The 15616-nt window shown below is 38.8% G+C and overlaps 1 protein-coding gene across 1 annotated transcript; it reads left to right on the top strand.

Moving 5' to 3' along the window:
• Window positions 1–869: 869 nt before the first annotated feature.
• Window positions 870–11774, top strand: LOC130421144 (lymphocyte antigen 75-like). Its single transcript, XM_056748876.1, has 5 exons — window positions 870–903; window positions 1160–1198; window positions 1699–2055; window positions 9349–9699; window positions 11419–11774. The coding sequence occupies exons 1-5, from the start codon at window positions 897–899 to the stop codon at window positions 11772–11774; spliced, it is 1110 nt and encodes a 369-aa protein (XP_056604854.1). The 5' UTR covers window positions 870–896.
• The last annotated feature ends 3842 nt before the right edge of the window (window positions 11775–15616 follow it).

The raw sequence follows: 15616 nt of genomic DNA, 5'->3' as shown, positions 1-15616 counted from the left end.
CTCAACATGGTAAGAGGTTCCGCTGGCTGGCCAAAAAAGGCCAGTACCTCAAGAGGTGGTCCCCAGTCTCATTTCATTTAAAGTGCCTTTGGTCACAAAGACTTTTGTTTTGCAGTGAGTTTCAGGCAGACTCATTTGAATGAGAACGAAAGCTGAATGTGTGAATGTTCTGTTTGGAAACATTACACAACAACAACCTCAATGCAAATATCATCTCTTGTTATTCATGTGTGTGTAGACTTCCTTATCACCTTTTAAGGAGATATTTCACAGGTTGTATTCCATACAATGAATGTCAAGGGTGGTAAAGTGACCAGGGGCAGATAAACTCTGAAAACCACCCCATTAAAGTCTGTGCTGCACTGTATTCAAGAGCTTTACTTGTTTTGTTGTCGTGGACCGGCGATATTACCAAACACTAATGCAAATACTGAAAGATGAGAAGGAATTGTGATGAGACAACTGACAGTCAAGAATCAAACTAAAGCAAACACTGACCATCATAATGCTGACATAAAACATCATGAACACTATAATGAACTACAGTTAAATCTCAATAAGATCTCACACAGATGACAGAAATAAAGTGAACGTGGTGTGTGTAGAATGATGTTTGTGTTTAATTCTCCTTGTCTGAGATCTTTACAGATTTTTTCCCGGATAGCAAATTTTTCCGGTGAGGTTACATGTTGACCTTATCGTGAGCTTTCTGTAAACTCATGGTGACATCACTGTGACATCATCGTGTTGACTGGTAAAGAAGGAAATGAAATATGAAAATGACTCTTCTAGAGAAATAAACAAATGATGTGAGGTGTTGAGGAGATAATATAATGACATATAAACACACACAGAGAGACAAACAACAGCAGATCCACCAGAGAAACACACAAGAGATGAAAAGTAAGAACTATTTACATTATCATTTATATTAAATCATTATTTTCATCATTCTGTTTTAACATTGTGAATTCATCTGAAAATAACTTAGAATAAAACTTTATTAAGAAGAGATTCACTTTTAACTTCAGTGACATTTACAAAACACGACAGACAGACACGTAACAAACGTCCATATCACATTCACACATTTCATTGAGACATTTGACATTTTGGGAAAGAATAAATGATGCTAAACAAAACTGTGTTTGTTCCTCAGAAATGGCTCAGACTCTATATTTCAGTCTTCTTGTGTTCGGTGAGTTTCTGCTTTTATGTTTGTTTTATAATGTCATTGTAGTGGAGTAGGCGGGGCGAGACCGTGATTTGGGACCGGTGAGTAATTGTGAATGAGCGCCAGCCGTGCAAGCAGCGGTCTCGAATCACGTAGGAGATTGGGAGCATATAAGAGATTGAGTGACCGGACCGTCGATGAGAGAGGACCGGGCCCGAACCTGTTTGTATTTATGTTTTGTTCGCCGGCGGTCGGCCGTAAGGGGCCGCCGGCTCTTATTACTTTATTAAATGTTTAGATGTCTTCCGGTTCCTGTCTCCTTCCTTCCTTATCCTGGAACTTGTTACCATTTCGTTCTCTTATATGCTCCGAATCTCCTATGTGATTCGAGCCCGGTGTGCGCACAGCTGGCGCTCATTCACAATTACTCACCGATCTGGAACCACGGTCTCGCCTCGTCTACTCTACTACAGTCATGACAATAGATTCTGTGTTTTAATAAAGACTTAAACTCTCTCTTTCAGCTCTCTGTACATCATCTGAATGCTCTCAGCGCCGCTATCAGTATATAAACATGAGGATGAACTGGACTGAAGCTCAGAGATACTGCAGAACACATAACTACACAGATCTGGCCACAGTCAACAACATCAATGACATGAACGAACTGAAGAAGACTGTGAAAAACAATCCGGTGCATGTCTGGATTGGACTGAAGAATACAGGTGTTTATAAATGGAAGTGGTCTCTGGGTGATCCTGTGATATATCTGAACTGGGAAACTGTATCATCGACTGACACACATAACTGTACTGTTATGAGAAAGGCAAAATGGCATCAGCAGGACTGTAATGTGCCGTCACAGTTCATCTGTTACAATGGTGAGTGAAAGCAAACCTTCACAAAACATGATCATAAGACAACAATAATAAACATCATAAACAGTTAAGAGACAGAAATAATGATCTTTGAGACATTCACTCTTCTTTCACCTGCAGCAAACTACACACACTCAAAAAGTATTTTGGTTGAATTTACTTTAAAAAGTTGCTTCAAGTGGTTCCACGCAATAATATTGAGTAAATTGAACAAATAAAACTTTATTTGTATGAACAAAATTTATTTAAGTTATGTTGACAACTTTTTGAGTAAATCCAAACCATTCTGTTGACCCAGTATTCTAAATCAGTCAAACTCTATATTTATCCTTCTCAATGGAATTTTTTCAGAATCAGAATTGGAAAGAGTTTATTGCTAAGAATGTTTGCACATACAAGGAATTTGTTTTGGTGACAAACCAGATGTTTTGATGCTGTACAGTTTACTTGAACAAATCACTTTGATTTAACACAATATAGTTTTCTAGCCCAAACTTGCACTAAAAACAGATGCTCTTTGGTTTAACATGATTCAATCATGGACAGTGGTTCCACATGTTTGAGTCATGTTTTCTTAACATGAAATTAACAAGTAGAGACAACATGAATGAAACATGTTAACTCAACATGAAATTAAAATGTTAAGTGAGTATGACTGAATCATGTAAACTCAACATGACATTAAAATGTTAAGTGAATGTGACTGAATCATGTACACCCAACAAGGCACTCTTCTGCACAACACCTAAAACAGACGTCACAAAAACTCTTTAAGATACCCTGATAGCAAGCAACTGTTAAATCAATGTTGAAAATGATTAATGGCTTGAATCAAAATAACTTTTGCACCTGCAATTCATGTAGAAATAAAATGTAATTTCATGAAACCAATATTGTGATCAGTGTTGCTTCAGTTGAGACCTTGATACCTGACATTATTAAGTCAGCTCCTCCATTGCTCTTTCAATGCTTATGAATGTGTTAAATGAACGCATATGTAATGCATCACGAATGTGAACTGTCACATTTTTTGACGTGATATAAAATAATATGCATCAATTTATGGTAAGGGATTTGAAGTTAATAATTGATTGATAGGTTCTGGGCGCAAAACTGCTAAACTTCTGAGGCAAAACTACTACATTTTTTTCTGCACTTAAACACTCATCACACAAACGTCAACAATGGTGACTATCATCAAACTAGTTAAGATAAACTGATCAATTGCAATGCATGCTGGGAGTCATTACAGAGTTTTGTATTATAATGTTACCCAGCATTACCCATTGCAGCAGGAAGTTTTCTTTTGTTGATTGTCACCATTGTTGAGATTCACACACTGATTCTTCATGTCTAACTGATTCAGAAATGAAACAGTTTTATGAAAATGTTTTATTCTGTTAATTGTACATAACACTGCTTTCACCTCTTTAAAAGGTATCTTAACTCTGCATTCACATATTTAGAACAAAACACAGTCAAAATGTATTTAAAGAACCGCATGAACGCATGGACACATGGACAGCTAAAGGAAACTAACATTAAAACTCAAGAGCCCAACTAAAGCAAACATTGATCACAATAATAGTGACTTGTTCTTGCTAAATGTTAATTTCATGTTGAGAAAACATGACTCAAACATGTGGAACCACTGTCCATTATTGAATCATGTTCAACCAAAGAGTCAATTTTTTTGAGTGCAGAGAACACACAACAATAGAATAAAGTACACAGATGATTTAAATAAGGGCCTATGGTTTATAAAAATGAAGATATACAATACAATAAATATAAGATAAAGATATAGAGAGTAAAGTGTATGATTTATGTATGTAAATATGTAAACAAGAAGAATCGACTATTGTAGTACAAGGTATGTGGTATATACAGCAGAATGAAATATAATTGACAGAAAAAGTTGTATAAAAATAGATAGTGTATTGTCTGCAGGATATATTTAAAATTGTAATTAATTATTATTGCACAGAGTTATTATTTGCACATACTTTATTTGCACATACATTTTTTAATTGCATGTAAGAGGAAGATGGCCTGAGGGAAGAAGCTTTATACACTCACCTAAAGGATTATTAGAAACACCCGTTCAATTTCTCATTAATGCAGTTATGGTGGTGGTGTAATGATGTGGGAGATGTTTTCTTCGCACACTTTAGGCCCCTTAGTGCCAATTGGGCATCGTTTAAATGCAACGGCCTACCTGAGCATTGTTTCTGACCATGTCCATCCCTTTATGACCACCATGTACCCATCCTCTGATGGCTACTTCCAGCAGGATCATGCACCATCTCACAAAGCTCCAATCATTTCAAATTGGTTTCTTGAACATGACAATGAGTTCAATGTACTGAACCCCACAGTCACCAGATCTCAACCCAATAGAGCATCTTTGGGATGTGGTGGAACGGGAGCTTCAAGCATCCCACAAATCTCCATCAACTGCAAGATGCTATCCTATCAATATGGGCCAACATTTCTAAAGAATGCTTTCAGCACCTTGTTGAATCAATGTCACGTAGAATTAAGGCAGTTCTGAAGGCCAAAGGGGTCAAACACAGTATTAGTATGGTGTTCATAATAATCCTTTAGGTGAGTGTATGTGTCTGGTTGTTTTGGTGCTTATTGCTCTGTAGCGCCGACCAGACAGCAGTATAGTGAAGAGATGATGGCTCAGATGTGAGAGCTCCAGGGTGATTTTCTGAGCCCTTTTCCTCACTTTGGATGTATAGAGTTCTTGGAGGGTGGGCAGGAGAGCACCAATGGTCTTCTAAGCAGTCCGAACCGTCCTCTGTAGTCTTCTGAGGTCTGACCTAGTGACTGAGCCAAACCAGACAGTGATGGATGTGCAGAGGACAGACTGACTGCTGAGTAAAACTTTTTTAATAGAGTTTGTGGGAGGTTGAACTTCTTCAGCTGATGTAAGAAGTACAACCTCTGCTGGGCTTTTTAGCAATTGAGCCAATGTGATTGTCCTACTTCAGGTCCTGAAAGATGGTGGTGATTTTGGGTTTCTTTGGGATGGGAATCATGGTGTAGCGCTTGAAACAGGAAGGAACTGTGCACAGATTCACTGATCTGTTGAAGATCTTTGAGAAGATGAAGGCCAGTTGAACAGCACAGCTTTTAAAACAGGCTGGGGGGATACCATCTGGGCCTGATGCTTTTTTGGTATTTTGTTTCCTAAAGACTTGGGACACATCCTCTTCACTGATCTGAAGTGCAGGAGATGGGATGACTGAAGGTTGTGTATAGAGAATGTCAGAGTTGGTGTGGGGTGTTAGGTTAGCATTTTCAAATCAGTAAAAGTATTTTTTATTGTCATAAACAATATGACAATATTGTATTTCATGAGTCAAAACAAAATTAGCAAATCAGATGAGAGGCATCTCAGTTCTGGCATTAGCAAAATTAAAGCTCAATGAATTATGCAATAGAATTCATGCGCACACTTGAACCTCTCACAGCCTAAGCACGTGTCCCACTCTTCAAAACAATGGCAAACCTAAAAAAAAAACTATTTTAAACCTCAAAGATAAATGAACATTAAGCACAAAAAAGATTTTCTTCTTCACTAAAAAATACTTAAAGAGTAAGTAGCATGAGATCATGAAAATTACGTTTCATGCAGTGTGTTATGTTGCAGTGTTTGAAGGTAAGCAGTCTGCAAGTTGTAAGTCTGAAAGTGAATAAATAACAAAGTTATTTGCTTGTAAAAAAAAGGGAGATGAATCACGCAAACAAGACGTGAACGAGTAACGCCGCGTATCTACATCACTAGACATAATCCCCGCCTACATTTTACTGGGACTGCACTCTCCTCTCCCAATACACTGTCGCCTGTCGTGATGCGTCTTCCGTCTGAAACCTGTGTTCTACATTGTGAAACTAAGTTCGTCTTATTTAAAATATCAAAGGAAGAACTTCTGAGGAGACAATGGTTACAATTCATATTCAAATGAGTATAACCCCAGGTTCCCTTTCTGTCGGTCTCTCGACGTTGTGTCGAGAACGACAGATGGGTTTCGCCTTTGAGAATCAATCAACTCTGACTACTATAGAAATGGCCAATGAAATTTGGTGAATGAAATTTGCATGCCGGTCTCCGCCCCCGGATGTCCGGTATAAAAGGAAGCCGGCGTGCAGCATTCATTTACCTTTTGTTCTTCAGAGCCTTCGCTCATGACAACGAACAAAACAAATTCAACGAATTCTTCTTCTTCTACATTGCTGGATCTATGACGTAGTGCAGCGGATCGTCCCTACCTGCAGCGACCTTCCCCTGGGCGTCTCGGCGGTTCCGGAGGTGTTAGAGATTTTTTCTAAAAATGTCCTTTTCAGGACTGAGCATTCTCTAGCGCGGCATGTCCCGCTGTTCTCTTGGGTGCGGCTCTCTCATCGAGGAGGGCGACTGACCCGATCACTGCATTAGGTGTCTGGGCGTCCAGCACGCTGAAGCAGTGTTCGTTGACACATTGTCATTCAGAAGTTGCGGTCAAGGGTGACTGTCTTCCTACGGGAAACAGCCACCATTTCGTCTGCTACCCGGGCTGTGACATCTGGAGGAAGCAGAAGTGATGTCATCCATACTAACCCGGGGATACGTGTCTCCAGAGGTCGAAGCGCTGTGCAAACCGCGCCCACCCCGGGTGCCATTTTTTTCCCGGAGGTGCATGAGGAGCTGTCTAAAACTTCAAGCGCTCCACTCACAGTGAAACCAGCTCAGGCTCCCTTACTTCCCTTGATGGTGGGGCAGCCAAAGGCTATGTCGAGATCCCCCGGGTGGAACGTGCGGCTGCGGTGCACCTGTTCGGAATCGGCCATGCCAACCATCCAAAGCGTGTAAGACTTCGGCATCACTTGTGACGAAAGTTTGTGCTGCCGCGGGCCAGGCTGCCTCCTCTCTCTACGCCCAGCAGTGCGTCCAGCAGTTTTTGACGGTGAAGAAGCATCGCGACTCGGCGGCCTAAAGCCCGCGTGACGTTCGCTTCCCAACAGCCGGGCCCTTTTCGGGGCCTGACACCCACTTACTCACAGAGTTTTCTGTTCTCCCCTGGACTCCACTGGACTGTGCCCAGCAACCCGACCTCACGCCTTGGCAAGGCGTGAGGTCGTACAGATGCGACACCCGTCACCCGTCTCAGGCTCTGAAGAACAAAAGGTAAATGAATGCTGCACGCCGGCTTCCTATTATACCGCACATCCGGGGGTGGAGACCGGCATGCAAATTTCATTCGCCAAATTTCATTGGCCTTTTCTATAGTAGTCAGAGTTGATTGGTTCTCAAGGGCGAACCCCCATCTGTCATTCTCGACACAACGTCTCATTCCCTCCATCAGGGAACTGAGGTTACAGACGTAACCAAGACGTTTTTACTGTGAGCTTGTCATTTCACAGAAGATTGCTATAATAATCTTGGCACATTCACTGCAAGATATGTTAAAAGACTACACAGCGAAACCTCCAGTTTTAAAAGAACACTGTTAGTATAATCATGTATGACTTATTTTACCCAGCATGCATTGCAGCTAAAATAACGTCACTTTAATCTGTGAAAATGTGCAACTTTCAAAAAAGCCTTTATTAGACAATTGTGGCACATAATTAAACTAAGAATATTAAGACTTAATTTGACATGTCTCCTATGTTCATCTCAAATTAGATGATACAGTAGCTATAAACTTAGATAATTAGCTCATGTTTGGCTGTTATAAATGTGCCTCTAAAACGCAATATTACAGCTAATGACAAATACCAAGTTTAAGAGCCAAACTAGCTATTATCTAGCTATGAACAGCTATAAATATCGTCTTCAGATGTTTCTTCGTCAGACTCGGGCTCAAACTGGTAAGGTTAAATCCCTGCCATCTCTATCTATACACTGTATATAATATATAACCACTAAATCGTAATCCAGTTATGATAGTAGTTGTTCCATTTGCGACACATGTTGAACAAATTCATGAAATGGGAAGGAGGAGGCGGGAACTGGTGAACGTTCAAACAACGTTTAATAAAAAAATAAACAAACCACAAAACGAAAGTAAAATACTGCAAGCTCCCGCACGGTCGACTGCTGGATGAGATACCAATGCAAGGCGCAGCTGACACTCATTATCATCACTTGCTCTCGTCCCTCCTTTTTCGTTACAAACGCGTTTGACCAATCACAACTTGATGTTGGACACTTAAAAACACATGCTACTTACTCTTTAAATAAAACTACATTTCAAAATGTACTGCCTTAATGCAGTTTTACGCAAAGCATGCTGGGAATTGAAAATCCCCCCAACCATTCATGTTGAATTAACTTCCCAGTCAACACGTTGATGTCACAGTGATGTCACCATGAGTTCACAGAATACTCACGATGAGGTCAACATGTAACCTCACACAAACTCACTGTGTGCTCAAACTGTGATCTTAGAGGTTTAGATGTGACTGGTTTGTCATGTGAAGTCATCATTATGATGTAGGGTGTTTGCTTTAGTTGAGCTCTTGACTCTACAGTGTTTGACTTCTCTTCCTCTGACTGATGTAACTGTGTGATAGTAGAGAGTAAGATTCAGCTGTTTTGAGACAAACATATATTATAAAGATCTTCTAAATGAATTACACACATACACATTACAAGAGTTTATAATTAAGACACAAACACATCAAGACTCAGTGTATGAACCTCAACAATGGAAAGAATCAACTGAGAAGCTTCATGCTGCAATGCATTCTGGGAGACATGATTGAGTTTTGAACTCTGGTGTTACCCAGCATGCATTGCAGCATAAAGTTTAAATAGAGCTGATTGTCACCATTGTTGACACTGCTTTCCTGTAGCTGTGTGGTAAGAGCATTGTGTTAACAACGCAAGGTTGTGGGTTTGATCCCAGGGATTGCAAATACCTATGTAAAATGTATAGGATAAAGCAATGTAAGTCACCTTGGATAAAAGCGTCTGCCAAGTGTAGATTTGAATGTAATGTATTTCTGTGAGCAAAATTAATTTAGAAGACCTTTGAAATAACCGATCATCTCAAACCAGCAGAATCTCACTCTCTACTTCACACAAACTGACAGTTTGTTCATCAATTTTGTTTATTTGTGTTAATTCAGTTACTTGCATTCTATATGTTCTGTGAACAAGGATGGGTTTAGTAAAACTAACATCAGTGACAGTTCATTTTTTTGAGTGCATGAGAAACACTGAGATCAGTTTATTCTCTGAACATCAATAAAAACATTTCAAGAGGATGACAAATAATCTCTCTGCTTTATTTTCAACAGAGAGCAATAAGAGTCACATCATCTACACTTCTACTAAAACATGGAGAGAAGCTCAGAGTTTCTGCAGACAGTATCATACTGATCTGATCAGTGTGAGGAACCAGACTGACAATCAACTGATCCACAACATCATTAATAATCCTGACACATCTGTCTGGATTGGTCTGTTCAGAGACTCGTGGGAGTGGTCAGATAACACTGACTCCGCCTTCAGATACTGGAGGTCTGGTGAACCTAATGGTGGACCACCTAATAAAGACTTCTGTACAGAGATCAGAATGAATGATGAATGGAGGGGTCAGTGGAATGATGCTGGTTGTCATTTCTCTCAGCCCTTTGTGTGTCATGAAGGTGAGTAACAGAAGTGAAATTGTGACAAAAGTTCCTTTATTATTTAAATCTCAGTTCATTCACAACGTTTCTATAATTTCCTAATGTTGTTCCAGTGAAATTCTCAAGTAAAAGTATCTTTTTTCCTCAAAATTTTAAGTGTCTTTTACTTATTCTTCATTTGTAACCCTGATGGTAAACAACCACCTACATCAGAGCATTCCAGGACAAACACGTATGCAAAAATGTCACATGCACAGCAGTGGACAGATGTAACAAAAACGTAACAAAAACGTATGCACACACTGACCATGTTTACTTGGAAATCAGATCAAATTATTTTCTTTATTCTGAGTAAACTTATATAAAGAATTAATGTGTTGACATGAGTTTCTTTAAAAATACACCTTTCATCTTCCCGTTTTACATATTAAACTACATAGTTGGAATAATGGCTTACGTCATTACGTCTCTAAGCAACCCCGTTCCAGGTTCCCTCCATAATTTCATGTATCAACAAACAGTTCGTCTTCGCCATGGTAACACACAGGATTTTGTGTTGCATTTACTTTCTAGAACTGTTAGCATCTTTCTTATTTCCCATTCGGAACAAAAATCCGCTTTCTTTCTTAAAGACATGCCATTTGCTGTCAAACAAAACATCTGTCCACTGCTGTGCGTGTGACCTGTTGCAAAGTGTGGCCAAAGTTCGTATGCGCCGGCAATAGTGTGATTAAGGGGTATACATGTCTATGCCACACTTCCATAATGCCACTAAAATAGGAATACTCCACCCATCTTAATTCCATTTGTGAATACCATTATAAGTTTAGACGCATTCAGGGACTGTTTACACCAGACTGTTTTCTACTGAAAACGCAAAAAATTATGTGTTTTTAGTTATTCGTTTATATGGAAAAAACGTGTTGGGGACTGAAAATGCAAACTTTTGTAGATGGGTCTCAAAGTGCAACTTTTTGAAAACGCTGCCTTTTTCGTTTCCATGTTAACTGCAAGAACAATTTTTTTTCTGAAAACGATGACGTCACGTACAGTATAGCCAAAACAGTGTGGTGGCTTCCTGTACTGTGAGCTCTTGCTGCTAGAATATGTATTATCGTTTCTCCGCAAAATGTGGATTTGCTGCACCAATAAGACACGTCATTAACCCGCCCAATCCATGTCAACAAACAGGACAAGAGCCACACTATGAAATCAATAACACCTTAAATAGTTTTCTGTTAGATTTTGTATCATCTTGATGTACGTGGCTTTCCTATAGCTCAGTGGTAAGAGCATTGCGTTAACAACGCAAGGTTGTGGGTTCGATCCCAGAGATTGCAAATACTTATGTAATATGTATAGGATAAAGCAATGTAAGTCGCTTTGGATAAAAGCGTCTGCCAAATGCATAAATGCAAATGTAATTTAAATGTATGTCTGAGTGTTTATGCACCAAGTCTTATTGGTGTGGGGTGTGGTAACATGATTTCTTAATTTACAATTACAAGTCATGATTGATACAGCGCTCGAGTCCTTCTGCACATGCCCAGGCTCCAAACTGATATTTTTCCATAACATGTCAGATGTTTTACACTCAATTCATTACAATTGAAGGAAGCAATGGCACGCTGTCCATCTTTTTTAGTTCATTAGTTCACTGTTCTTGTAGGACCGGATGTGTTGCATGTTTGTATTTGAATGTTCTCATGTAGAGTTTGTGTTGTGTTGTGTGTTCAGAGAAACTGATACTAATCCAGAAGAATCTGAGCTGGACTGAAGCTGTGAGATACTGCAGAGAGAATCACGTGGATCTGGTTTCAGTTGATTCAGAGAAGATTCAGCTCTGGGTGAAAGCAGTGTTTCATCAGGCCTCGACTGCTGAGGTGTGGCTGGGGTTCCGTCACTCCTGCTCTGTGGGCATCTGGTTCTGGGTGAATGGAGACATCATGTGTTATCAGAATTGGGCTCCTGGGAATGAAACAGCAGAGGACGACTGTGAGCGATCTGGAGCGGTTCAATCTGGAGGACGTCATCTCTGGATCAGTCTTCCTGAATCTAAACAACTCAACTTCATCTGCAGCAGATATGATTGATCATTCAATCAAGTGTGTGTTTCACTACATGTCATACACAGTTTGTTGCTTTTTTCTATTAGTTTTAATTTGTTTCTTGGTGATGGGTTCATTTTAAAAACCACTGTCTCACCTCAAAGTTCTTTAATACATATTCATAAACTACATGTTAATACTACTAATGATCTAACTACTACTAATGTTCTGTGTTTTCTGAAGAATTCTGACATAATCGTTACATTTGGTGATCTTGTGCTGAAATCTATATGTTTGCAAAATGGTATTTTGACTCTTTTGTTCAGTGTCTTGTGTGATTTATAAATATTTTGAGGTTGTATCAGAGTGCGTGCGTGTTCATCCATTTTGGGTCCCATTCATTGTATCCCATAATGTTTTAAGCACTATGCTTATATTGTTTAGCTTTTATGAATTATGTCTGAGCCTTTTAGTCATTCAAAGAGATAAACAATTACAATATTGTTTCATAGCAAACATTTGTCCAATGCTGAATCAAATCTTAAAGGAGACATTATATGAAAACCCAACTTTTTCTGTGTTTAAGTGCTATAATCGGCTCTCCGGTGCATCTAACATCCCAGAAAACTTGAAAAATAAAAACCCAGTAAGTCTGTCTTGGTGTTGTTTTCCCTGCAAACATGTGAGAAATCCAGCCGTTCAGATTTCGATCCGGTTGTGATGTCCAAAGCGTATTTTATTATGATGTTACTGCCCCTTAATCTACACAGTTCCACCCACCACGCCCCACCATTGTTTTTTTTCAAAAGCGACAGTGGCGTACGTGACGCCAAGGGCTTAAGTTCATGGGCAACATGCAATGTAGTCACTGCACAGAGTCCAAACCTATAAAGAGACAGTAGTGGATTTTTTATATTTTTACTGGAAATCCCTCAGAAACCATCATGTTTATTTTGCTAATGAACACGGGCGAACACTGCAGGTTAGTTTTGTTTTGAACGTCTTAAATCATTCATGCAGAGGATGAAAAATCATTCACAGCTTACTAGAATTGCTTTCACGTTGTGTGTGTAATGTTATAAGATGTCAACGACAAACGCTTAAATCCACGTTATTCCACTGAGATCTGCAGCAGCTCAATCTGTGGATTTTAGGCAAACATAAACGCACAACGTGAGCGCTGTTTGCTGTGACAGATTTTTTAGTGTCCGGACGAATGATTGAGACGTTTATAACCGCAGAGGAATTCAAGCAACATAATTTAGCTAAATCATTGCATGGCAGTCCTTCTTTTGTGTTGTGTTGACACGCTGGACAGAAGGGGGTGGGGTGCGCTGTTACTCATTATCATTTAAAGAGACAAGCACCAAAACAGGTTGCTGTGAGCAGAGCTGTTTTTGACGAGGCGAGAAGGGTTTTGTTTACACAGCCATTGAGTGATTTTAAGCATAATATGTTCCAGACATTTCATGAAGACCATTATAAATCATAGCACTTGTTGAAAGTGCTCATACAATGTCCTTTAAAGGAGCAGAATACTTGATACTTTCGATGAATAACTGTTTCTGGTTTAAATCTTTCTAACTCAATGGCACAATAATGCTTCAATATTGAGAGACATCTAACACAAGAGTCAAGAGCCCAACTAAAGCAAACACTTATCTCCATGATGGTGGCAATAAAACATCAACATCTGATCCTCTATGTTCCTCAATGACAGCAGGTGTTCATCACTAATGCTTAATCATCAATTAATTACTCACTTAATAATCTCATTAACTTCAGCTCTTTGAGGACTTGGAATTTGTCTTCAAACTTGCTTGTGCCTTGAATGACTTGGTTCCTCTTCTGGTGAAATCAGCTGCTGAGATCATGTGTGAAACACATATATACTTTTACTCCTTGGCCCCTGGACTTTCCACCTCTGCTTAGAGGTCTTTAATTTTCCATGCCATAGCTCACTTGCTCATTTATACTCATATATTGGACCTGTCCTTAATAAACATTAGATTCAGATTGGACTGCACTTCTTTGTCAGTTCCATCAACTAGACTCTTCCACCTTCTACCCAGACAAAAAGTAATGATCTCACAACAAGATTACAAAATAAGCATAAAGCCTATTTTGGTTAATCAGACTTGTCGGTCGATTTGGTTTCATAAAGGAAACTTAAACTAATTAGAACTCAGTTACTATGGCAATTTAGGCTATGCTGTGAAACTACACTCAAAACCAGATGTTTTGATGCTGTACACTTTACTTGAACAAATCACTTTGATTTAACACAACCGTATAGTTTGCTAGTTTAAACTTGCACTAAAAACAGATGCTCTTTGGTTTAACATGATTTAATCATGAACAGTGGTTCCACATGTTTGAGTCATGTTTTCTTAACATGAAATTAACAAGTAGAGACAACATGAATGAAACATGTAAACTCAACATGAAATTGAATCATGTAAACCTGACAAGATACTCTTCTGCACAACTTCTAAAACAGACATCAAAAAAACTCTTTAAAATGCCATCACAAGATACTAAACTCTAATTCCCTGATAGCAAGCAACTATTACAGTTTTTCATGATTGCTAACACAACTTATGAAACAATTCACTTTTTTCTGACAACTATAAACACATTCTCAGAACAATTCTCAATTTGTACAATCCCCACCCAAAAACACACTTCATTTTGCAAAGGTTTGATCATGTTCTCATTCAGAAAACACACAATTGAATGAACTGAAGTGTAAAGATGTAAAATCAAGTAGCACACATTGATCCATCAGTAAACAGTTAGTAGCAAAACTGATGACACCTACATCAATAATATCAATAGGAGCTCAAGTAATTAGAATCCTAGAATCATTTAGTGGCCTTTATACTATATGTATATATGTATCACTTTATATCAGAGACATTTCTCTCTTCTGTATCCAGTAAACTGTAGCACGTGTACAACATTTTCACCTGTTCTGTGATTTTGCAGAAAATATGGAATACTTTTACAATATTGGGCCAAAGGTTCAGAGGATGACATATTATTTACATCGTCTTATCATTTCACTGTTTGGTTTTCTTTATCTTCTCTGGAAGTGGTTTTGGATAAAAGCATCTGTTAAATGTCTGAATGTAAATGTTATTTGTGCAGTTTTGTTTCATAACCAGTTCATATTGTTCTTTGGTTTGCTGGTTGAACTTTTATTGTCTTGTAAGATCATCTTCATCTACTTTACAGTAGTGTAATGTTTTAGTTTTATTTCTTCCTAATGCTCCTGAACTTCGCTCTATCTGCACTCTTTTATGTTGTACAGGTGCTGGTCATATAATTAGAATATCATCAAAATGTTGATTTATTTCACTAATTCCATTCAAAAGTGAAACTTGTATAATGTATACATTCATTCCACAACGACTCATATATTTCAATTGCTTATTTCTTTTAATTTGATGATTATGACTGACAACTAATGAAAACCCCAAATTCAGTATCTCAGAAAATAAGACTATTACTTAAGACAAAAATAAAGAAATAATTTTTAGAAATCGTGGTCAACTGAAAAGTATAAACATGAAAAGTATGAGCATGTACATCACTCAATTCTTAGTTGGTACTCCTTTTGCCTGAATTACTGCAACAATGCGGCGTGGCATGTAGTCGATCCGTCTGTGGCACTGCCCAGGTGTTATGAGAGCCCAGGTTGCTCTGATAGTGGCCTACAGCTCTTCTGCATTGTTGGGTCTGGCATATCACATCTTCCTCTTCACAATATCACAATAAGGTCAGGCAAGTTTGCTGGCCAATTAAGAACAGGGATACCATGGTCCTTAAACCAGGTACTGGTAGGTTTGGCACTGTGTGCAGGTGCCAAGTCTTGTTGGAAAATG

This window comes from Triplophysa dalaica, chromosome 5, assembly GCF_015846415.1.
Source record: "Triplophysa dalaica isolate WHDGS20190420 chromosome 5, ASM1584641v1, whole genome shotgun sequence".
NCBI lineage: Eukaryota > Metazoa > Chordata > Actinopteri > Cypriniformes > Nemacheilidae > Triplophysa > Triplophysa dalaica.
Note: the sequence above shows the minus strand (reverse complement) of the source record. Positions and strands in the feature narration are given on the sequence as shown.